Genomic DNA, 26,640 nt, shown 5'->3' on the forward strand with positions numbered 1-26,640 from the left:
CTAATTAAGGGACCAACAAGAATAACACAGAGGTCAAAAACACTGATAGACCTGATTCAGTAATAAACCAGAGAGAATTGTTAAAACATTGTAGCGACTACGAGAATGAACCAAACACAATTGAAGCTTTTAGGTGATTTTGTTCATACATAATCCCACAAAGAGTCTTCACATTCCAGACTCAAATCACCAAACCCAGAGCCATGAATCACCACAGGCTCCAGAGAGTCTGCTAACCAAAGACTTTTATTGGTTAACTAAAGGAAGAACGTTGTCAACGTTTGATAATTTTGCAAGACGGATCGGTTCAGAGAGGGTACTGCTCAGGGCCCTAGCAAGAGGTCACCTGACCCCTGCAACTAACAGACCCCGTCTTTCTTAAGGACCAAGGTCCCACGAGAGATGAACAAAACAGACTTCAGCGGGAACTATCCATGACCTCAGATTGGAATGTCTTAAAACATATAAAGTGTGTTGGTGTGTAAAGTTTATATATCAAAATCCATAAAACTCATCCCAGAACAATTCTTGACTGACCTATAATCAAACATCGTTCAACTACATTAATTATTTTATGTCTATACCTGCTTAGACTACATATAAGTCATTTAATGGTTATAACTGTTAGATGTTTGAATGAAAGTGTGTTGTTTCATATCAATATGACTGTATGCTCTTAACTCAAGAGTTGGCTTGAGTGAAATCTGTGTAAAATGTTTTGTATTCTTATAATACTAATGATGTCTAAACTGTGGCATTTGTTCTCTCTGTTAGTAAGGAGAGCACAGATGAGCATGATTTACGATCAGAACTGAAAAGAATTTAGCCAGTGTCTAATTGGCCAGAACTCATCCTGGAGGTTGGACAAACTTTGAGTTTAAAATATTAGACCCGAAAAAAGAAACTCTCTCTCAAAAAAGGCTCTCTCAAAAAAGGCTCTCGAAAAAGTCTCTTCAAAAAGTCCTCGAGGAGGTTGGGGGTGCAGAACAAAGATGAAGAAAAAACCAGACCGACTAGTAACCATGTAGACCGCAGAGACAAAGAACCCAAATTAAGATCAGAAGAACGGGTTCAACAGCTTTATTCAAGCCATCATCTACTCTCGTCTCAATTTTCTTTCTTTTCTAAGTTTTCCTTTATTTTCCGTTGTGAGTCTTGGTTCTAAGTTAAGTTTTGCGGCAAAGTTTCGGTCCACGTTTCTTCTGCAAAGCAAGGTTATTTCCGTAAACGAAAACTGAAACTATGACTAAAACTATTGGTCAAAAAACATTTTCGTAAACTGAAATAAAATTTGAAATTCATAATAAATGAAAAACTAAACGAAACTAACATCAGTAACTGAAAAACTAACTGAAATAAAATAATTATTGTCAAAAATAAATAATCGTTTTCGTATTTAATAAGCTCTTTACTTTGGTGGAAAGTCTGACCTGTGGCTGTTTAGGGAAATGCCTGTAAATGGCGCTTCACACGCGTGAAGTTGCTGAGGCGATTAACCGCTGTCCTGTGACACGCTCAATGAAGGACCAGCGAACACATCGCTAGTCCTAAGCGGCTGTTCATAAAGGATGCGTCTGTGGCAATGGAATGGGAAATAATAACTCAAGGCAATGAGACGCAATTTTGAACTTCTTTTAACTTGAGCGAAGCGTTTTTTAGAATGTCCTTTCATTTGAGAGACGCGGGTGCAACAGCAAAACAAGTCCGTCAAGCACAAAAATACCTTAATGTGGTGATGTCATGCTTTCATGAAGGTTGACAGGCTGAAAGGTGCTGTTGTTATCTTTGTTTTTACAAAAGATTTTCTGCTAATAATGTTGTTATCCATGTGGAGACATGTCCCGGGACACTACACACACACACACACTCACACTCTCTCTCTCTCTCTCTCTCTCTCTCTCTCTCTCTCTCTCTCTCTCTCTCTCTCTCTCTCTCTCTCTTTGGTCCACTATCTTTGTTGGGATTCTCCATAGATGTAATGGTTTTTATATTGTACAAACTGTATATTCTGTCTCCTTACACTAAACTGACCCCTAAACCTACCCATCACACACACACACACACACACACACACACACACACACACACACACACACACACACACACACACACACACACACACACACACACACACACACACACTAACCCGACCCCTAAACATACCCATCACACACACACACACACTAACACGACCCCTAAACTGACCCATCACACACATTTTCAAAAAAACTAATTCTGTGTGATTTAATTTAGGCCCACAGTGACACAAGTCCCCATGAGTCTGTGTGCATTCAGGTTTAAGTCCCCACCACGATAGAAAAACATGTACACACTCACACACTGCATAGATACTTCATTATTTAATCACACTGGCTTCACAGCAGGTTGTCAGATTCATTTAGCTGTTTTTTTGTTGTTGTTGTATGTACCAGTGTCACTCTGAAAAAAGTAAACTGTTTAACAAGATTTCATCTTTAATATGAATTAGTTTGTCTGTATTTTTCATCGTTTTTTTCTTGTATACTTTTAAGTTCCATTTATTTGGTGCTTTGTTCAATCTCAAACCATTATTTTTATTTTTATTATTAAGATGTCTGCACAAGAGTTAACTGTAATCTCGGCAAACATTAAACTTTGCTGAAATTATGCGTCTAGCTTTGGTTTGCTCTGCTAAACTATAATTACTAAAACTAAAACTGAAACTAAATAAAATAAAAACTAAGTAGAAATGTGTTTGCAAAATAAAAACTAAACTAAAACTAACAAAACCATTAATGAAACTACTAAAACTAAACTTAAATTTAAAGCAAAATTGAAAACGATATTAAAATAAAAACTAATTTAAAAAAGCAAAACTATAATAACCTTGCTGCAAAGCCAGCTTCAAACAAAGACTTCCATCAACCCGCCAGTAGCCTACACCACGTGATTGGCCGCCTCAGACCAGGCACGAGGAGAGAACGAACTCGGGAAATCCCTTTTACTCCGAAAGGGAATCCCAAGAGAAAAAGCAAACGCAAACAAGCAAGTACTGCCTCCAGACTCTTAAACTGAACTGGTGTATTTGATAGAGATTTAGTAACCCACCTAAGAAACGAAGGGTGAAATTAATTATTGATGGTTCGTTCAGGTTATGTCTTATAAGTGCATAGAATCGTGAGATTTCATCATCTCACTCTTAAACTCATTCTTTCCAAACTCATTCTTTCTTTCTTTCGGCAACTTGTATGAATGCGTGTGCGTGTGTTTGTGTTAGATATTAGTTTTATGTGTTAGTCATATAATCAATAAAGTATTGTTTGTATTTGAAAAGAGAAGTATTACTTGTTATGTGCTTACTAATTTTTTTTCTTGAACTGCGATCTAAGTTACCGATGCTTTTACCCTTGATTTATTTCTTCATTTACTGTTAGCTGGGGATTATTCTTTCTTGGCCAGGAAGATATTATATTTCCTAGAGTTAATAATTGTTTATGCTTTCTGTTCATTGGATGAACTGATAAAATTATCATAGGCCTACTATTGATTCTGCTACAGTAAATTCTGAAAATAATTAAATTATTAATTATTGATCATAATCCGTTATGAATAATAATTAGTTATGTTTATACGGGCGTATAAACGCTACAACATTCAATTTGATCACTGGGTTATCCGACCACATTATCCGGAGTTATGAAATTGACAAAAATGCGTTTTAACTGTTGTGTAAAAAAGCATAGTCAGCTCAGAATACCTAAGGGACAACAAAATGACTTTGAAAATGCAATTAAAGAAATTGAATGGAATAATATATTGTCTTATTCTGATGTTGACTCTGACTGTAAGATTTTTTTCTCCACAATTCAACGTACAATGAATAATTTTTTAAGGAGAATTAAACCTGACCGCAGGAAAAAAAATGTGTTTCCATGGCTAAGTGGTGATCTACACAAACTGATGAGAGAACGAGATTCGGTATTGAAAGCAGCCCTAAAATCAAAACTAGTAACTGATAGATTAAAATTTGTAGGCCTACGAAATAAGGTAACAAAAGAGATTAGGAAAGCAAAAGCGAATTGTTTTTCTTAATGCCATTGACCAAGCAAAGAGAAATACCAAACTGATTTGGGAGAACATAAAGAGGTTGACAGGAAAACATCATAATGGTAATGAACAGCGCTTGGAAATCTGTTTTAATAATAGTATTACACAGGACGAAGCACAAATAGTAGCAATTTTTAATTAATACTTTGTAGAATCAGTATCGACCCTGACACATAACCTATCCACCAATTCACTAAATATGATGCCTGCAAACTACAATAAACCTGTATTGGAGATCCAGGACATTTCTGAAGCCAAAGTGAGAATGATAAGAAGTTCCCTAAAGAATTCCAAAGCTAAAGATGTGTATGGACTGGACACAATGTTTCTGAAAGTGTTTAATGAGTGTTTGTCTAGTCCATTAACTCATATTATTAGATCCATCAATGAAGGAATTTATCCAAAAGCATGGAAGACAGCTATAATAACACCGATCCACAAAACAGGTGATACATCTAAGGTTTGTAATTACAGACCAATTAGCATAGTACCCATAGTGTCAAAGGTAATTGAAAGATATGTAGTAGAACAACTTACTAGCCACATCAACAACAGCCCTTTCAGATTGCATCCTATGCAGTTTGGTTTTAGATCCAACCATTCAACGGAAACTGCAAACTGCTTTTTCCTGGAGAATGTGAAATCTAAATTAGATAAAGGAGGAGTTGTTGGGGCCATATTCTTAGATCTAAAGAAAGCTTTCGACACTGTGGATCATGGTGTCCTACTCAAAAAGCTTTCATGGTTCAATGTCGCCCCCAATGTTATTAAGTGGATGCAGTCCTATCTGGAAGATCGAGAACAAAGAGTCAAGATAAATGATGAGGTGTCATTGGCCATCAGTTGTAATATTGGTATACCTCAGGGATCAATTTTAGGGCCCCTGTTGTTTAGCATATACATGAATGATCTTCCCACTGTATGCAATGAGTCTGACATTCAAATGTATGCAGATGATACTGTCATTTATGTACATGCACCGACCAAACAGCAAGCAGCTATTAAGCTTACAGCAGTGATAGCCGATGTCATGCAATGGCTTAATAATTCCTGTCTTTATTTAAATATAAAGAAAACCTCATGTATGTTTTTTACGAAGAGGTCAACAGATAATTTCACACCCAATATTTGTATTGCAGGGGAACAGCTGTCAACGGTATCTGATTTTAAATATCTAGGTATATTAATTGATTCTAATTTAACATTTAAAAAACAAATTAAAAAAGTTATTAATACAGTAAAATTCAGTTTGTCAAATTTCCGTTATATCAGAAATTGTTTAACTACAAAGGCAGCGACAATATATTTTAATTCCATGATCATGCCACATCTGTTATACTGTTTGACTAGCTGGGCACAAGCCTCCAGTACAACACTTAAACCTGTGGAGCAACTTTACCACCAAGCTTCTAAGGTGCTTTGAAAGAAGGACAAATACCTATCACCACTGTTACTGTTTAAAAAAACATAATTTAATGACCTAGGACAATCTTATCAATTTAACAGATGTTTGTCTTGTTTATCAAATTTTACATGGCTTAGCTCCTCCCCCACTTACTGCTTTTATAAAGCAGAAAATAACTTGTAACGCAGTTCAGATGTTACGGGAAGGAGGAGGCGGGAACCAGCGAACATTCAAACATATTTTAATAAATACAAAAATGAAAGTAAAAGCCAGCAGCCCCTCGCGGATGACTGCTGGCAACACAAAACAGAAACAAAACATCAAATAAAACACAGGCCTGTTCCTCTCTCGCTCTTCACTGTCGTCGCTCCTCCTTTATGCTTCCGCTCCTCTGTGAGAGATGCGAGACCGTTGCGTCGCGCACGTGTCGCTCATTATCAATCACGCCACCGGCCTCGCGCCGTCCTCCCACGGCCCTCGACCTCGTCGTGCTCGCCACATACCCCCATCGCCCCTCGCAGGCCGGGGGGCACCCATGAGACTGCGCCTACTCCCCCTCCCCGGGGGGACCGATCACGGCGGCTGTGGTACCTGGGCTGGGGGTATGGATAGACGAGGTGAGAGAAAAGGAAACGGAAGCACGAGGAGCGACAGAGACGAGAGAGGGGAGAGAGGAAAAAATAAAAATAAAATCTTGATCCGGTCCCCGGACACACTGCCGCTCGGTCCTCAACCAGCTGAGAGTCACTCGCGGTGCCATGCGATGGTACTGGACATCCATTGGGGGACGACTGCGCCTACTCCCCCGCCTCCTGGCGGACGGGGATGGCTCCTCCGGTCGAGGGCAGCCGGCAGCGAGTCTCCCGTTCCCTTCTCCGTCCCCATCATTGCCGACGGCAACAGGCTCCGGCCCACGGCGAACGGGAGCGACTCCTCCGCTCCCTCTCGGACTGGAGCCACCCCTGCTCGACCCAGGAGCACGGCAGCGAGCTCTCCGTCCCACCAGATCTTCCATCGCTCCAGCACCATCGCCTCGGGCAGCAATCGGCGGCCATCGCTCCCTCGTGCTGCCCGACCTCCTCAGCACCGCGATCCCCCTCAACAGCGAGGGCTCTCCGACAGCGTGTCCCTCCTTCGTCCCGGGTTTCGGCACCAGTGTAACGCAGTTCAGATGTTACGGGAAGAAGGAGGCGGGAACCGGCGAACATTCAAACATATTTTAATAAATACAAAAATGAAAGTAAAAGCCAGCAGCCCCTCGCGGATGACTGCTGGCAACACAAAACAGAAACAAAACATCAAATAAAACACAGGCCTGTTCCTCTCTCGCTCTTCACTGTCGTCGCTCCTCCTTTATGCTTCCGCTCCTCCGTGAGAGATGTGAGACGCGTTGCGCACGTGTCACTCATTATCAATCACGCCACCGGCCTCGTGCCGTCCTCCCACGGCCCTCGACCTCGTCGTGCTCGCCACACAACTGTTGTTAAACACACCAGGTCTGTGTCAAGAGGTGATTGTGTAATTCAAACGAGGAGAACTGCCTTTGGACAGTCAGCTTTTTCTGTGAGAGCAGCTCACACATGGAAAAGTTTGCCTACGTCTATCAGAGACTGTGATTCATATTGGTCATTTAAAATTAACTTAAAATCATGGTTAAAAGACAATCAAGTGTGTGCCCATACTTTTTAGTTATTTAAATCATCTGAAGCATGTTTTGCCTTGTTTTATGTTTTGTTGTCCTTGTGTTACTGTACTTTATGTATTTTATGAAATGCGATTTAATGTTTGTATAAGTATTGTTGATTGTTTTAATGTATTTTATCTGACATCACACCTGCCCAGGAACTACAGTTGAAAATTAGCCAAGTTGGCTAAACTGGCACATTTACATAAATGTTTATTAATGTGCACTGTCCCTGTAACTTTAAACTGTATAAATAAATAAAATAAAATAAAATCTATAAAAAGCACAAACCTTCGGGTGGAGACACCAGCAAAATGGCAAAAAAAAAATATATATATATTTCTAAAAGAGGAGATTAATGTCATTTTAGATGAAGTGGAGCTATACAAACGTATTATTTTCAGCAGGTTTAAGGGCAGTCAAACAAATAAACAAAAACAAAAAATCTAGGAGGATATTGCTAGAAAACTGACTGCAACTAGGGTCATTAAATTATCAGGGAAGGAGGTCAGGAAGAAGTGGCAAGCCTTGCTAAAGGAAATGGGCACTGCAGAGGACAACATTTAATAAAACAGGTGGTGGGCCTGTAAGGACCACCCATTGGCCCAACGACAGAATCCAACAGTGGGCGAAGGAATAATGCGTGTATGTCTTTTCAGCGCTCCAGTGAAGTTCACTTAATTTATTGGAATTTAGTTTCAATATTACATTAGCTCCACGCTTAATCTGACTCCAATTTCAAATGATAATCAAATTTAGATCGTGTTTCTGATTAGAAAATAATCATAAATATTGATTATGAATTAATTTAGATCTTTGATTATTCTGAGCATTTTATAATTTAAAATATTCGTTCATTAAGGACCCAGTGTCACTTTGAGATGTCACATCGCGAATGTGCGCTCACGATCACAAACTAGCCAGTTCTGAAATAGTCAGAGGGTGCAGTGAAACTATTTTACCCTAAGCGGCCGCTCACTGCTGACTCATAACAAAGGTGTAATTTTTTTAATAGTTGCGAGCTTGTGTAAGCTCGCGCTAGATCGGCCCAAAGTCCGGCGTCCGACCAGCGCGGAAGGTCTTAACGTGTTACTGTCCTTTTCTCGAGGCAAAGTATTTTTTGATTAAATGCGATACATTTGAATATGTATTCTCTCGTTATTTCATCTGACTCCATAAATGAAAAGGTTTTAATGATATCTGTGGATCATTAATTGTAAGTGAATGTTTGACTATTCCGTTTAACTCTTCAATGAAAATAATGTCAAAGTCAGTTAGAATAATCAAATGTAACAAATTATGATGTCAGGTAAATGTATCATGCCAATTTCATAATCAATTCAAAGATACAGTAATCGATACAAAACATCAAATTCTCTGGAATAAAGAAAAGAGATGCATACCCAACATTAAGAAATACATGAGGCCAAGAGATCTCTCTCTAAACCTTTACTACCTTTTGTTTTACTTATTTGGAAATTAGACATTTGTACCAGTCGCACTGTGACATTTTAAATGATACCAAACATGAAAAATACTCTGTGATAATCATTCACATTAAACTACATTTTCTTGGGTGAATTCAGGTGATCTGAGCCTGAAAGTGAGGGGGTGAGGGGAGAGGGAAAGAGATATAGATTAGGTGACTCCGACTGAGGTGACTCCGACTCAATTCTGACCCAAATTGTTATCGCCAAATTTCCATCCTACCATGCCTTGCCAAAGTTCTGGAGAAGCTCGTCCAAAAACAGTTAAATGATTTCCTGGATAAAAATCATATATTATTTGATATGCAATCTGGTTTTCGGACGGACAGGGGTGCATAACAGCCACCACAAAGGTCCTTGATGATGTAATTACAGCATTAGACAGCAAACAGGTCTGTATTGCCACCTTTATAGACCTCGCCAAGGCCTTTGACTCTGTCGACCATAGGATCCTCTTACATAAGCTTTCCAGTATTGGTCTGTCCTCCTCTAGCTGTGATTGGTTTGCCAATTATCTCACCAACCGTGTCCAGCAATTGAAGGTTGAAAACATTATGTCAGACCCACTTATTATCTCTAAAGGTGTGCATCAAGGCTCCATCCTGGGCCCAACCCTTTTTTCTATCTACATCAATGATATAGCCAGAGCTGCTGGCACCTCCCGGATTCATCTTTATGCAGATGATACCATTTTGTACTCAGTTGGTTCCTCTCCCAATTCTGCGGCTTCCAGTCTTAAACTCAGCTTCACCTCTATAGAGCAGTTCTTTGACAATCTCCACCTCCGTATTAACACCAGTAAGACAAAATGTATCCTTTTTAGCCGAAAACCGGTTACCAATCACCTGCATGAACGGTGTGGCTCTGGAGTATGTCAAAAAATATAAATATCTAGGTATCTGGTTGGATTCATCCCTGTCATTCATTACACACATCAATAACCTTCAAACAAAAGTCAAAGCTAGACTAGCCTTTCTTTTCTGCAATAAAGCTTCCTTTACTCATGCTACCAAATGCACCCTCGTTAAGATGACAGTACTGCCAATTTTGGACTATGGCGATATTATCTACAGAATGGCACCAAACACAGCCCTAAAAAAACTTGACACAATCTATCATTCAGCCATCCGTTTTGCCACTAATGCACCCTTTCACACTCATCACTGTGACCTGTATAAACTGGTGGGCTGGCCCTCCCTTTATACCCGGCGGCTCCATCATTGGTTTCTCTTCATATACAAGACAATCCTGGGCAAGACACCTCTCTATTTGTCATCTCTTCTTCATGCCGTTCATAACACCTATCACACAAGATCAAGTAATTTGATTAAATTTAGTACCCCCCCTACTTCTACTACCTTTGGACGTAATGCCTTCCGCTTTGCAGCAGTACATGACTGGAACATACTACAAAATACCCTGAAACTTACATCTCTGATCCCAATCTCCACCTTTAAGCAAAACCTCCAAAATTACATAGTTGACTCTTGTTCCTGCTGACAATCATGAACCATATTTATACACACATATTTAAGCACTTTATTATTTTATTTTTTTCTCTTTTCTTTGTTGTCTACCTTTTTTAATTAAATTGCTTGTTCTATGTGTCATGTGTTTGACTATGTACAGTTGTACAGTATGTTCCTATTTATTCCTGTAGCCTCTTGGCCAGGTCATGTTTGTAAATGATAAGTGGTTCTCAAACAGTTTACCTGGATAAATAAAGGTTAAATAAATAAATAAAAATAAAAAGGTGAGACTTTGCCTCACAAATGGTGAGTTTAAATGCTAATTTCCAGAGAGGTCCTTTTGTCCTCTCAGGGCATCTCCTAATTTCTCAATTCTTACACTTGCAACGTGCTAAGTCAGTGATAGACAGAAATCGGAAGGTCTCCCTAATATGATGTGCCCCATGCTCCATTCATAGTGCCTACAGTTTGATCTATCCTGGACAAAGTTTTGCGGAAACACCAGACTGCACTTTAATCTACTGGAAATAATGATTTCTGAAAACTTCAGAATAAATCAAGATTTATTAAAAGACTGTGTCTGGGACCTGATCAAGGTTGTCTCCATGGCAATTGCTGTGTATCGCTATGACATCCTGCGGACTGAGGCACCTAGTTTAGGATGCCAGGCGTAGTGACTCTCCAGGCCTACACATACACGAACTCTTACATATATACAGATATGCAATTTTATGTATGTCTGTATGGAAGGGTTGATGGCTAATTTCGCTGGTACTTGTGACTAAGTGACCATAAAGGCTACTACTACTAGATGTAACATTTATTTGTCAGGTAAAAATGTATCATGCCAATTACACAAGTAAATTAGTGATGCGCCGAAAACTGAAACTGAAGCCGAAAATGGAGTATATATTGCTTGAATTTAATGGATCTGAAATGAAAAATCACAATATAATAATCAAACTTTTATTAACAGTTACATAATAAAACATAAAATATTTTTAACAATAAATATAAATAATAATACCAAATAATATTATTCTTCAAGCTTTATGTTCCATCAAATAAAATAGTTTTTTAAAGGTTGTGCAAAAAAAATCCACAATTTTGGAGATTTTTGCAGAACAAATGTTACATATTGCAACTTTGGTGTCCTCTCGTATAGGGCTGTCACTTTTGTGAAAAAATCCTGTTCGATTTTTGAGACACAAGTGTTCATTGAATCGTTAGTAAATTGCCTATATGTGGCGTTGATTCGTTTTCAACGCCAAATATAGGCAAATCCACGGACAACTAAACAGGCATTAGGACAAACGTAAAGAGGGCGCTTGAGTCAGCAATGTGGACTGCCATAACATCAATGAAAAACATTTCTGAAGGCTACATATTATGAACTATATTATGCAGAAATAGGCTGTGTGAACCTGCAGTTGCTGTGTGACGCGCGTTCGCTGCGGGCGTATCGTGACGAGCTGGACGCGCTCCGAGAGAAGGCCGCTAAAATCGATTCCCTATTTTCGTTTTCGAAACTTGTGTTGGTTGGTCCGATCGATTGTGCAATAAGTGACAGCCCTCTGACATGCTTAATCTTTGATAGGCAGACGAGTGATAACAGCTCGACCGTGAGTGAAACCTAAGCGCTTGCGCACGGATGGGAGGGGCGGGTGAAATTCATTTTCGGTTTACATTTTCGGCTGTTTTTTTTTATTTCGACCCGAAACCGATAATGCCATTTTCGGCCCAACATTTTCGGTGGCTGAAATTTCGGTGCACCCCTAAAGTAAATGATTAAAAGCCAATTCAGAAATAATAAATACATGACATCATTTACTCTAGAAAGTCTAGATGACATCAAGATGACTCTAAAAGTAAGCAATGCATTCCTGACAGAGACACACAGGAAAGCACTGAAACAGAACTGTATGGGGGATGATCCTGGTAAAGGGTCCCAAAGACTGCTCTGTCACCTACCCCTAAATACCAAGACCAGAACAAGAGGGTTATACAAATATTGTTTAGAGTTGTTTTACAGTAGGTCGATTCATGTACCCCAGGGGGTAGCACCTGGTTTCGGGAGATATCTGGAAGAGACATCACCCAGAGAGGAGAACAAGATTCTCCTAAGTTCTCAAACTTTCTCATTAAACCAATGACTGCAATGAAGTTAAGACCATTTTACCAATTGCACTGAGACACTTAAAATTATACCAAACATGAAAAGGAAAAACAATAGATTTACTAGATACATCATATGTGATATAGACATTCTTAGTGAACTTTTGGTGACTTGACTCGCGAGAAGAGGAAGGGAGGAGGGGGGATGAGTTGAAGTCAAACAAGGAGATAAGTTTGGGCAGGGCAATGTCCTGTGCTCTTTCTTTGATATCTTCTGTCCAGGGTGCATTTTATGGCTTTATTGCAGGGTGAGTTTGGTCTTAGCAGGAAAATCAGTCCTTACAGGCCCAATGAGTCCTCCCTTCTCACAGCAGAGGAAGAAAAGGCCTTGTCAATACTTGGCACAAGTGCTTCAGATGGCATTTGTGGTGGTATTGACATCCATGGAGGAGTAGGGGTAATTCCACCTGAGCCTGAGTCAGGTCCTTCATGCTCAGATGAACTATCAGTTTCATCTGCCATCTCTCAGCACATCTCCTAGTCCTCCAAACAACCCTCCCAGGCCTCAGCCTCCATCTTCTGTTGTCCAGACTGCAGCCACACACCTCAGCAGTTTGAGAATCTTTGTAGTTGTAGTCAGGACATATGAGAGTGTCCTTACTTAACAGGGATGAATAAGATGAAGAGGTGGTGGAGGAGGAGGAGGAGGTCAAAGATGGCATGATGGGACCACATGATGGCCAACCAAGAAATGTCCAATACATGGTACAAGTCATTGACAGATTTTTTTTAGTTCATCCCTATTTTTCCCAGTCTTTGAAGCATATTTCATCTTTTATACTTTTTTTTTTTTGTTCATTCATTTAATTTAGATTAAAATGATTGGATTAAATTATTTCTATTTTTTTGTTTTCTGCCCTTTTTAATTATTTCATTTAGATTAAATTCATTTAAACAATAAACGAGTAATAAAGTGTACAATAAACTTTAAGTACAATCGAAACCTTATAATCACATTGCACTTGAATAAAGGTGTAATCTGCCGGTTGTCCTGCAGGTGACCTCATAACTCTGTCTTCTTACGATGCACTTAGGGATTTACAATTACTCCAGAGCACTCGTAGATCTACGATGATTTTCAAGTGCTACTTAAATTACGATGCTTTGGGGAACAGACCGTAATATTAAGATCAGTCGTACGATCGTTTTTACGATCTTCTTTGGCTTACGATGATTTTGGGAAACGCAGCCCTGATCTGAACTGAGAGAGTGAAGTGTGTGTCATTGTTCTCTACAGGTTGAGTTTTTGTGATCTCACAGATGAAGGTTTTGCTGCTCTGACTTCAGCTCTGAGATCAAATCCTGAACACCTGAGAGATCTGAATCTGTCTGGGAATAAAATGGGAAAATCAGTGAATCTGCTGTCTGATGTACTACAGAATCCTCACTGTAAACTGGAGAAACTGTGGTAAGATCATATTTGACTCTCACACATGAATCACAATGTAAAGTATATTTGAAGTGTTCAGCCTCCTTCTGCTGCTGTGAGTTCAGATTATTGAGCTGTAAATGATTGAACACATGAGCTGATCCTCAATAACATGAAACTGCAGGACTGAGAGTCACACTGAAATACACACTTTCACACACAATCAACATTTCAGTCTCTTGACTTTAAACAGACTCGAGCTCAACACAGTCAGAACTGAGAAATGAAGAACATGCTGGATTCATTCTTACTGTTAATTATGTTCATCTTTCTGCATTGACACTTTCTAAAGGATTGTTTTTAATTTTGTAAAATGAAAACACTCTCTCACACACACACACTCACACTAATTCATACTCCATACCTATTACATAGTACAGATCTCAGTAACAGTAAAACTAGCCTACATTGTGAATAGTTTCATTTATTAAAGAAGATTTTGCACAACACTGAATTTTAATATAGTGCAAATAAGAGATTATTGTTCCTGATTGAATGATACTTTAGATGCTTTATGATCATGTTTTGTGACATTTTAGATCTCAATCTAATGATCCCTCAAACATTAATTTGTGCTTTAAGTTTGAACTCTCTCTTTAATAATGGATTCACTGCTAAACTGATCTGATCTGAACTGAGAGAGTGAAGTGTGTGTCATTGTTCTCTACAGGTTGAGTTATTGTGATCTCACAGATGAAGGTTTTGCTGCTCTGACTTCAGCTCTGAGATCAAACCCTGAACACCTGAGAGATCTGAGTCTGTCTGGGAATAAAATAGGAAAATCAGTGAATCTGCTGTCTGATGTACTACAGAATCCTCACTGTAAACTGGAGAAATTAGAGTAAGATCATATTTGACTCTCACACATGAATCACAATGTAAAGTATATTTGAAGTGTTCAGCCTCTTTCTGCTGCTGTGAGTTCAGATTATTGAGCTGTAAATGATTGAACACATGAGCTGATCCTCAATAACATGAAACTGCAGGAGAGAGTCAAACACACTTTCACACACAATCAACATTTCGGTCTCTTGACTTTAAACAGACTCGAGCTCAACACAGTCAAAACTGAGAAGTGAAGAACATGCTGGATTCATTCTTACTGTTAATTATGTTCATCTTTCTGCATTGACACTTTCTAAAGGATTGTTTTTAATTTTGTAAAATGAAAACACACACGCACACAAATTGATACTCCATACCTATTACATAGTACAGATCTAGTAAGTAACATAGTAAAACTAGCCTATGTTGTGAATTAGAGCCCGACCGATGAAGAATTTTTAAGGCCAATACCGATACAAATATTTGGATTTTTTTTTTATCTGATATTCCGATATATCGGCCGATATATATATATTTTTTAAAAATCCAGAAATGCGTAACAAAACATAAACAGATTTCCCTAACATTATTTATTTGTAGTTATTTATGAGTCTTCAGCCTCACTAAAATAATATAATGCAGTTTAAAAATAAACTTGTTTGTTTTATTGTCACAGCAGAACAGAGAAACATCAAAATATATTAAAGTTCTGATAATTTTTTTTAATAAAAAAATACAAACTTAAGATATGAAACGTAAAGTCCTTTGAACAAAAACATAATAACAAAAATTATTATTAAACAAGACAAAGGTCACTCCTAATGTTGTTAAAAATATTTTTTTAGTAATTCTGTGAATTACACTGTGCAAACCAAAATCATACTACCCACCGGATGAAGAAGGGTTGGCTGTCCACAGAACAAAATATTCATTTTATTTGATTTTTCGTGTTCGCATTTATGAGGAAAAAACAATGTTACGGACGTGTCATTTCTCCATTACGGACGTGACTGCTCTGAAAGTGGCACTAAAAGACTACTTTATAACTTTCACAGAGACCTCAAACAGAAAGCACAAAGCCTTTCTTTAAAGTGAATTTCGTTTTGTATTAATTGTATCTTAATTTTAATCAATGTTTCATCAACCAATTGCTTGGATTTAATAAACAAGTATAGCAAGCAATATAACTGTAAAATATTTGGTGTTTGGCTGGTTAAGGATGAGTGCTACCAGAATGGTGTGTCGATTAGAACACAGGAATGAGTCCAGGAGATACTTCTCAATTGATTTATTGCCATTTGCTTTCTTTCTTCGTTGTCTCATTTCCTTAATGTGGCTTTACAATTGCTGCATATTGCTGGTATCTACAATCAAACAAATCTAAATTTACTGATACAAATCATTATAATAATAATTGTACATTCACATTACCATAAAGAAAATCTTTAAACAAATTAAACAAATCAACAGTTATCAAATTAATATCAATACAAAAGGTTTAAATAAACTTACAAAGTCATAGACGCAACAAACACATGCAGCAAGCAGAGGAGCAAGCAGTCAGCACAAAGAGAGACACACTAGTGAGGTTGATTGGTAATTATCCTCAGGTGAAGGGAGTTCCAGGAAGTGGGCGTGTCTCCCAATAGAGTGACAGGAGAGTGACTAATTGGGATTTTTAACAATAACCACGACACTGAGGCGCCGGCGCATGAACTGGAGCGCTTCTCATAAATGAACCGAAACACAGCGTATAAGGTAGCCTACTTGCCTCACAGACCTGAGACATATATAGAAAGCTTGAAATGTCTACTTTTAAACAGAACAATTCAAAACGAAAGAAAACAGACTGCTCTCTGCTTATGTAATCCATATGAAATGTGCATTTCTCTCTGTTCACTACTGCGAAGATTGCGAGTCAGCATCGTTAACTTCATCTTTGCAGCCGACACTGACACAGAAAACACTTGTTTATTAATAAACAATTAAAATGTCTCCTTGCTATATTTGACATATTCATAATCATTTCTTTTGCTGGTTCTTTGTGATAGCTTTTAGGTGCTTTATTGGCAGTGCCACCCTTACATGTTACATGAACGCGTCACCACCGCATCACTGCACCCCTCATTTTTTTAAATATTCATTTATCGGCCATTATAAATGCAGATACCAATAGTTTGGAAAATGCCTAATATCGGCTGATAATATCGGCCCGCCGATATATCGTCGGGCTCTATTGTGAATACTGTTATTTATTAAAGCAGATTTTGCACAACACTGTATTTGAATATAGTGCAAATAACAGATTATTTTTCCTGATTTAATGATACTTTTGATGTTTTATGATCATGTTTTGTGACATTTTAGATCTCAATCTAATGATCCCTCAAACATATTACAACCCCAAATCAGAAAAGTTGGGACACTGTACAAATTGTGAATAAAAACAGAATGCAATGATGTGGAAGTTTCAAATTTCAATATTTTATTCAGAATACAACATAGATGACATATCAAATGTTTAAACTGAGAAAATTTATAATTTAAAAAAATAAGTAGATTTTAAATTTCGTAGCATCAACACATCTCAAAAAAGTTGGGACAAGGCCATGTTTACCACTGTGTGGCATCCCCTCTTCTTTTTATAACAGTCTGCAAACGTCTGGGGACTGAGGAGACAAGTTGGTCAAGTTTAGGAATAGGAATGTTGTCCCATTCTTGTCTAATACAGGCTTCTAGTTGCTCAACTGTCTTAGGTCTTCTTTGCCGCATCTTCCTCTTTATGATGCACCAAATGTTTCTATGGGTGAAAGTTCTGGACTGCAGGCTGGCCATTTCAGTACCCGGATCCTTCTTCTACGCAGCCATGATATTGTAATTGATGCAGTATGTGGTCTGGCATTGTCATGTTGGAAAATGCAAGGTCTTCCCTGAAAGAGACGACGTCTGGATGGGAGCATATGTTGTTCTAGAACTTGGATATACCTTTCAGCATTGATGGTGCCTTTCCAGATGTGTAAGCTGCCCACGCCACACACACTTATGCAACCCCATACCATCAGAGATGCAGGCTTCTGAACTGAGCACTGATAACAACTTGGGTTGTCCTTGTCCTCTTTAGTCCGGATGACATGGTGTCCCAGTTTTCCAAAAAGAACTTCAAATTTTGATTTGTCTGACCACAGAACAGTTTTCCACTTTGCCACAGTCCATTTTGAATGAGCCATGGCCCAGAGAAAAGCATCCAGTATGGTTTTCCGGCCTTGACCCTTACGCACAGAGATTGTTCCAGATTCTCCTAATCTTTAGATGATATTATGCACTGTAGATGATGATAACTTCAAACTCTTTGCAATTTTTCTCTGAGAAACTCCTTTCTGATATTGCTCCACTATTTTTCGCCGCAGCATTGGGGGAATTGGTGATCCTCTGCCCATCTTGACTTCTGAGAGACACTGCCACTCTGAGAGGCTCTTTTTATACCCAATCATGTTGCCAATTGACCTAATAAGTTGAAAATTGGTCCTCCAACTGTTCCTTATATGTACATTTAACTTTTCCGGCCTCTTATTGCTACCTGTCCCAACTTTTTTGGAATGTGTAGCTCTCATGAAATCCAAAATGAGCCAATATTTGGCATGACATTTCAAAATGTCTCACTTTCAACATTTGATATGTTATCTATATTCTATTGTGAATAAAATATAAGTTTATGAGATTTGTAAATTATTCCATTCCTTTTTTACTCACAATTTGTACAGTGTCCCAACTTTTTCTGATTTGGGGTTGTAATTTGTGCTTTAAGTTTGAACTTTCTCTTTAATAATGGATTCACTGCTAAACTGATCTGATCTAACTGAGAGTGAAGTGTGTGTCATTGTTCTCTACAGGTTGAGTTATTGTGGCTTCACAGATAAAGGTTTTGCTGCTCTGACTTCAGCTCTGAGATCAAACCCTGAACACCTGAGAGAACTGAATCTGTCTGGGAATAAAATAGGAGAATCAGTGAATCTGCTGTCTGATGTACTACAGAATCCTCACTGTAAACTGGAGAAATTAGAGTAAGATCATATTTGACTCTCACACATGAATCACAATGTAAAGTATATTTGAAGTGTTCAGCCTCTTTCTGCTGCTGTGAGTTCAGATTATTGAGCTGTAAATGATTGAACACATGAGCTGATCCTCAATAACATGAAACTGCAGGACTGAGAGTCACACTGAAATACACACTTTCACACACAATCACATTTCAGTCTCTTGACTTTAAACAGACTCGAGCTCAACACAGTCAGAACTGAGAAATGAAGAACATGCTGGATTCATTCTTTCTGTTAATTATGTTCATCTTTCTGCATTGACACTTTTTAAAGTATTGTTTTTAATTTAGTAAAATCACACACACACACACACACACTAATTGAGACTCCTTACTGTACATATTACATAGTACAGATCTAAGTAACAGTAAAACTAACTTACATAGTGAATAGTCTCATTTATTAAAGCAGATTTTGCATGAGACTGAATTTTAATATAGTGCAAATAAGAGATTATTTATCCTGATTGAATGATACTTTAGTTGTTTTATGATCATGTTTTGTGACATTTTAGATCTCAATCTAATGATCAATCAAACATTAATTTGTGCTTTAAGTTTGAACTTTCTCTTTAATAGTTCAAATAGTTCAAAGTTTATTGCCATTTGCACAGGTACGTTTCAGTACAAGTACATTGGAATTCTTGTGCGTTTCTCAGAGTCAGCTTTTAATTAAAAAATATATATTTTAAGGTAGAGCAGAGAGCAACAAAACATTGTAAAAATGCAAAGAATGCAACAAAAAAAGACTGTATATAAATAACCTTTCTAATTTAAATAAATACACATTGTAATAGATACATTAAATTAATAGTATTGCACGTTGTAAAAACTCGAAATAAAATAAAATACTATTGCACTAGTCATTACAATGATTAAAAACATGGAGTAGGGTACTTTTTGCCCTCCTTAATGTCCTGTGCCACTAACCTAACAGTGGCTGGAAAGAAGCTGTTAAACAGACTGGCCTTGTGAGTACTGATGCTCACAGGCCTGCAGTGTCTCAGGTTGTATCCTGTGTCCACCCACTTAAACAAAGCATAAGCTGGGTGGTGTCTGTCCTTAAGGATGCTCTGTGCTTTCCTTATGTAGCGCTGGGTGTATATAGTGTCCATCGAGGGGAGGTTAGAGCCGATAACCCTCTCTGCAGTTTTTTTGACCCGTTGCAGTGATTTCCTTTCAGCCAGGGTGGTGTTGCCATACCACGCTGTGATACCGCTGGTGAGGATGCTCTCAACAAGGCCTCTGTAGACATGGGTTAGGGGTTGACATTGAAGTCCGGCCTTTTTCAACACTCTGATGAAATGCAGCCTCTGCTGAGCACTTTTCACTGTTGCCTCAATGTTTTTAGCCCAGCTGAGGTTTTCTGAGATATGAAGTCCTAAGAACGTATAGCTGTCAGTCCGCTCCACCTCAATCCCCTTGATGGTGAGAGGCTGTAGGAGGGTAGCTGTCCTCCTAAAGTCCAGAAGGAGTTCCTTGGTTTTGTCAATGTTAAGAACAAGATCATTGTCCTCCCCATAAACTGATTTTGTGAACCCTATCCCTGTATGATGACTCATCGCCCCCTCTGATGAGGCCAAGGACAGTTGTATCATCTGCATACTTAATGATGATATTATTATTGTCCTGGTTAGTGACACAGTCATGTGTATACAGTGAAAAGAGTATGGGGCTCCTGTGCTCACTGCAAGCTCAACTGAGACCTTCTTTCCCATCCTCACCACCTGTGGCCTGTCTGTGAGGAAGTCCGTTATCCAATTACAAGTGGTCATTGGTACACCCAGGTCTGCCAGCTTACCGGTCAGCTTCATTGAACATCGCTCCTGCACAACGCTATGTAACCCAAATATGGGCATTTCCTTTCTATCAGTAACCAATCGTGAATGTCCAAAGGGGGATTTAAAGCTAATGACGAAATCTCATTTAGAGTTTTTAAATCTTTAACTGCCATTTCCTCAAAATGAGTTTTTTTTGTCATTCTCCAGTACAAACATCTCAGCCTATGTAGCACCTGTGTACACCAAACTTTCCAGTTATACACTTAGCAGCATTCTGAAGATATGTTCAGAGGGATTTGTTAATAAATAATTCCTGGCCTGATTTATGTGACATTTAAATTTTAAAAAATGGCAAAAATAATTTTTTTTAAGGCTATGGACATTATATTTTGATTTCCTAGGTAATGAAAGCATATATCCTGAAATCCCTCTGAATTTTATTTTTCATCTTGTGTGTAAACAAAATGAAAAAATAATTTTGCACTTGGCTTTATCATATGTTCAGATCTATCTACCGAAAATATATGCAAAACCGTGCATATTTAATGAGAAAATGTAAATTACAAATTTCAAAAACTTGTAATACATTTTTTTATATTCTTGTGTAAGTAATCAACTGAGGAAGTGTCATGGTGATATCTATTCCTATTTAAAAATGTTACTCTATTCACCTGTAGTGTCTCGCCTTAAAGATGTTAAGGTTGTCCAGTAGAGAGGAGTCTTGGATCACAGTTCTATTTGCATCTTTCCTGTAGTTGGTGACTGACTGGATTCCTTGCCACATCCTTCTGGTGTTATTTTCCCTGTAACAGTTCTCAAGTCTCTGGGTATATGTCTCTTTTGGCGGCCCTGATGGATTTTTAGAGCTCATATAGGGCATGCTTATACTCCATGATGTCTCCTGACTTGAAGGCTGTACTCCGGTTTCTAATTTTGATGCGCACATCCAGATTGAACCAAAGCTTCTGATTAGGGAGAACTCTAATAGTTCTGGAGGGGATGCAAATGGAAGTGCACCAGTCAATATAGCTGCTAAAAGTATCTGTATATTCATGGATATTGTCTGTAGCTTCCCTAAAAATGTTCATATCTGTGGACTCCAAACAGCCCTGCAGTTCCACCAATGCATTATCAGTCCACATATTCACAGTTCTGACTGTGTCTGGCTCTGCTTTAAGCCTCCTGATGTAAATGGGCTGTAGCAGAATGGCAAGGTGATCTCATTTCCCAAAATGCGGCTTGGAGACAGCAGTATAAGCAAACTGATGGAATCTTAGAATAGTTTTTCGGAGGTCACAATGATTAAAATCTCCTAAAATCACAATACCAGCATCTGGGTATGAGTTTTCGTGCCTGCTGATCATGTCGTGCAGTTCTTTAAGTGCATTATACTCATTAGCCGTGGGAGGAATATACACTGTGCTCAGTATAACGCACTGTAGTTCCAGGGCAAATAAAATGTCCATTTTGGCCATATTGTCGGTGCTCCAGGATTGTTTGACGAGGATAGCCGTTCCCACCCGCAAGTTTTACTGCAATCCATTGCGCCTTGGTCGGCTCTGTGAACAGTGTAGCCTGCCGGTGTTATGGCTTCATCGGGGGTCCTCTGTCCAAGCCACGTTTCACAGAAACATAAAATGGAACAATCCTAAATGTACCTCTGTGTAGCAATCCGACTAAAAAGATCATCCATCTTGTTTACTAGTAACTGGACATTAGCGAAGTATAATCGGAAGAGTTAGCCAGCCTTTGCTAACCAGTCGGCAGAGTCTTCATCCCCCTCCCCCTCGCCTACCACGCTTCCGGGTCGGCCTCCTGGTGCCAGGAAATCCCCCTGTTGTGGCCTGGCATCACTCCAGCATGGAGATGTAGCTCCGGGAAGGAGTTGAGAACATTTGTTTCGAAATGTCCTCTATAACTCAGTTCTCCTAGTTGTAACAGGGTCCCTCGATCATACTTAACACAAGCTCTAACATACCTCACATAAAAGGACACTACCAATACAAAATTTAAGTAAAACTTGACTCGGAGAGCTACGCTATGTCGCACACAAGGGAGTGCCATTACCTTCATTTACTGATAATGGATTCACTGCTAAACTGATCTGATCTAAACTGAGAGAGTGAAGTGTGTGTCATTGTTCTCTACAGGTTGAGTGATTGTGATCTCACAGATGAAGGTTTTGCTGCTCTGACTTCAGCTCTGAGATCAAACCCTGAACACCTGAGAGAACTGAATCTGTCATGGAATAAAATAGGAGAATCAGTGAATCTGCTGTCTGATGTACTACAGAATCCTCACTGTAAACTGGAGAAATTAATGTAAGATCATATTTGACTCTCACACATGAATCACAATGTAAAGTATATTTGAAGTGTTCAGCCTCTTTCTGCTGCTGTGAGTTCAGATTATTGAGCTGTAAATGATTGAACACATGAACTGATCCTCAATAACATGAAACTGCAGGACTGAGAGTCACACTGAAATACACACTTTTCAGTCTCTTGACTTTAAACAGACTCGAGCTCAACAGTCAGAACTGAGAAATGAAGAACATGCTGGATTCATTCTTACTGTTAATTATGTTCATCTTTCTGCATTTACACTTTTTAAAGTATTGTTTTTAATTTTGTATAATGATCCATCAAAAATATGAATTTGTGCTTTAGGTTTGAACTTTCTCTTTAATAATGGATTCACTGCTAAACTGATCTGATCTGAACTGAGAGAGTGAGGTGTGTGTCATTGTTCTCTACAGGTTGAGTAATTGTGGCGTCACAGATGAAGGTTTTGCTGCTCTGGCTTCAGCTCTGAGATCAAACCCTGAACACCTGAGATATCTGGATCTGTCTGGGAATAAAAAAGGAAAATCAGGAGTGAAGTTGCTCTGCAATCTGAAGGATGATCCACATTATAAACTGGAGACATTACACTACTGTGAGTATATTTTTATTTCAAGCCTTTAAATTGACCCAATTTTAGTAACAGGTCTCATATGTGTGTAACTGGAGAATATAAGATAATAATTCAGCTCCACTTTAGTCTCTGTAAACTGTTTTTAATAAGAGTTGAATTCTGTAATGTGAATATGATCTGTGAATAGGCTAGGTCTATATGAATATTTTCATCCCTACAACTTTTGTTTCAATTGGAATTAATTCTTTCCGATTGATGGATCCAAACGTAGTGTTTACATGAACGATAAATAAAATGATCGGGTTGATGTGTGTGTTTATATGACACAAGCTTCAAATCAGAATTGAGTTTTTGACATGCACACACTGCACAAATTTTTCCCGCTGTTTGCACATACTATTTTTATACTTTGTTTGTTTGTTTTAAACAGCAGGCTTAAGAGTCCCATATTGTCAAAACTGAAATTTCCTGGCTTTTTTCATGTTAACAGAGGTCTAGGGGCAATGTAGTCCCTACATTGTTGGGTCCGACCTCAAATTCGTAACCCATAAATAAACTTCTAACACATTTTATCTTACATAATTGAGCCAGCATAATCTGAAATTATAGTTTGTAAATGGATACAAATTGATGCTGATGTGTTGTTTTGTACAGTCTATGGTTGCCACAAGCTTTGATAGAATATCTATTGGAAACAAGACAAAAAAAAAAAAAAGATAAAATACGTTGTTTTCCTAAGTTACAGACAGTTGGTGTATGTTGTTTTTATTGAGTTAAAGACGGTGAGATTGAGTTCACTCAGTCTCTGTGTCTTTTGTTTTGCTAACAGAAACTAGTTTGTTTACAGACAGTTTAAATTAGCGTTAATGTTAAATCTGCGTGCAGCCTTGATGTAATACTCTTACAATAATGCGGAAAGTAAAAAAGTATAAAATTATTAGTTAATTTACTATTCTGAAACATCCTCGTTTGAGGAGGTGGTTGTTTGTCTCCTGTCGCCGCCGCTTCGGGGTCTGAGTCCGGCTCGAACATATAAGGCCGGATAACATTTCCCTCAGCAATGTCCATCATTACAGGTGTTTTTTTCTTCATTATTACAACTTACTTGTGAGCAGCACCAAGCCACAGCAGGCTACAGCCATAGAGCATACATTACCCTAGTTACCTGTGGTTGGCCTGGCCGTGCGTCACTCAGAAAACAACAGGCCAATCAGAAGAGAGGCTCATGTATATTAATTAGATGGGCCAAAATTGACCTGTTCTTGGCAGAGCTCCTGAGAAAGGAGCTGTAAAAATATATTGAGATGGTTTTTGGTACTTATGCCACAAATATATATATATATATTCTTAAGGACATCAATACCTAAAATAAAACTCTAGAAAGGTGTACAATATGGGACCTTTAATATTTATATATTACGGGTCAGGTCCTAATTAGGAGACCATGAGCACATGTATCGTTGTGCTGTGCTGCTTATATTTATCACGCAGTAAAAACACCCCTACCTGCACCCGAAACAGCCTGTGGATGAGAGTCTGAAAGAAGGACTGAAGGCCGTGAGATTGTGTTGGTCATTCATGACACTTCATTCAACAACTACAACAGCTCGTACGCATCATACGGCATTACGTCATTGCACACGCACAGTACTTTCCAGATTCGGTTTTCAATCTGATCAAGTGTTTACATGTCCTCTCGATCGGATTAGAAAAGGAATAAACCGCCCAATCCGGTCGAAATTTCATTTGGATCAAGCTCATTCGATTAAAGTGTTTACATGAAGGCTTTTCAGTCCGACCCGGCAATCTGATTACTAACGGATTATTTGTTTGCATGGAAATGTGGTGTGTGTGTGTGCGTGCGTGCGTGCGTGTGTGTGTGTGATAAAGTGAGAATTGTTCATCATTTGCTGTTATTAATCTATTCCAGTTTTTCATTAATATCTCTGGCTGTAATATGAATATACTAATATCTCTGGCTGTGTTTTTCCTGAAATGATCTCCAGATGTGATGTGACTCAGTAATGTCTCATACTCATATGTGTCTGTCTGTGTGTTTTATTGTAGGACTCTCAGTGTTTAGACGTCAGTTCAGTTTCCTCAGGATCAGCTGATGGTGAATAAAGAGCCGCTACAGAGACTGAAGACACAGAGACACACAGCGATCACACTGACGTGTGTGTGTGTGACTTCACACCAGTTTCTTGTTTTATAGTAATGGCTCATGAAAATGAGTGCTGAAAATAGCAGCTTTCAATTGTTTCAGATTTGTTAGATATTGATTACAATGTAGATTGTGAAACACTTAAAATATGTGGCAAACGGTTAAAGCAAAGTGAAAACAAGCCTTAGACAATAGATTTATTGTGCAACACAGACAGTGTTGGGAAAAGTGTTATAAGTTTTATCAAGAGTTTCACTACAGAAGAGATGTTGTAAATTATACCAGCAGAGGAAGACAAAGATTATGCAAATAATTTCACTGAACATTTATTTCTGTCAAATATTTATTTATTATTTATACATTTTTTATATGATGATCTATTAATGTTTCCAAATAAATCTTCACATTATTTTACTGGTTTCTTGTTTTTCCCCTCCTGCCTCTGAACACAGTTAAATACTAATTACAATGTTAATTTCTATCATATTCCTCTTCATGTATCAAGTATTTCTAACAACTAAAAAACAGTGATATGAATGCGGGCTGCGATTTGATCCAGAAATCAATCCGGAGGGTGAGTGTTTGTTACACTAATCTAGTTACAGAGTTTATTCATGATCGAAAGTGTAGGATTGAAAATAATCCTAGATATTTTCTTTACTGTTTACACCCCCTCTTTCTACCACAAGGACCATTTGGAGTTTATAAAGGCACAGAGATTTCTGACAGTGATCTAGGCCTGTAGCCCAAGAGGTGTGTACTTTGAATTGTCACACCTTTAGTACGGTGGGGGAAGTGTAATTATCTGATTGGTCAGTTTGAATGTCTCACATTTGGGTTTTAGTCACATGGTCAAGGAAAGGATAAAATAAGATAGAAACTGTTGCTCTGGCTCTCTTCTTCTCTGGGTCCCTTTCTTGGGGCTCTCTTCTTATTCTTGGGGCTCTCTCCTTTTACCTCCTATTCTCTCTCTCTCTCTCTCTCTCTCTCTCTCGCTCTCTCTGTAACATATATGCTGGGAACAATTAATAATATAAGTTATCATTTCATACATCTATTTTGTAACTATTTTAAGTGTAAGCATAACCATATTTTGTCATTAAACCTTTTCAATTACAAG

At 38.4% G+C, this 26,640-nt stretch overlaps 1 protein-coding gene across 1 annotated transcript in view; it reads left to right on the top strand.

Moving 5' to 3' along the window:
- Positions 1 to 25,882, top strand: part of LOC309506434 (NACHT, LRR and PYD domains-containing protein 3-like) — a 59,038-nt gene extending 33,156 nt beyond the window's left edge. The window contains exons 10-15 of the mRNA XM_082180381.1: positions 13,544 to 13,714; positions 14,406 to 14,576; positions 18,451 to 18,621; positions 22,591 to 22,761; positions 23,199 to 23,377; positions 25,424 to 25,882. Coding sequence (XP_082036507.1) covers positions 13,544 to 13,714; positions 14,406 to 14,576; positions 18,451 to 18,621; positions 22,591 to 22,761; positions 23,199 to 23,377; positions 25,424 to 25,425 — 865 coding nt within the window. The 3' untranslated portion in view covers positions 25,426 to 25,882. The remainder of the gene's footprint in view (positions 1 to 13,543; positions 13,715 to 14,405; positions 14,577 to 18,450; positions 18,622 to 22,590; positions 22,762 to 23,198; positions 23,378 to 25,423) is intronic.
- The last annotated feature ends 758 nt before the right edge of the window (positions 25,883 to 26,640 follow it).

This window comes from Leuciscus leuciscus, assembly GCF_965113295.1.
Source record: "Leuciscus leuciscus genome assembly, chromosome: 9".
Lineage (NCBI taxonomy): Eukaryota > Metazoa > Chordata > Actinopteri > Cypriniformes > Leuciscidae > Leuciscus > Leuciscus leuciscus.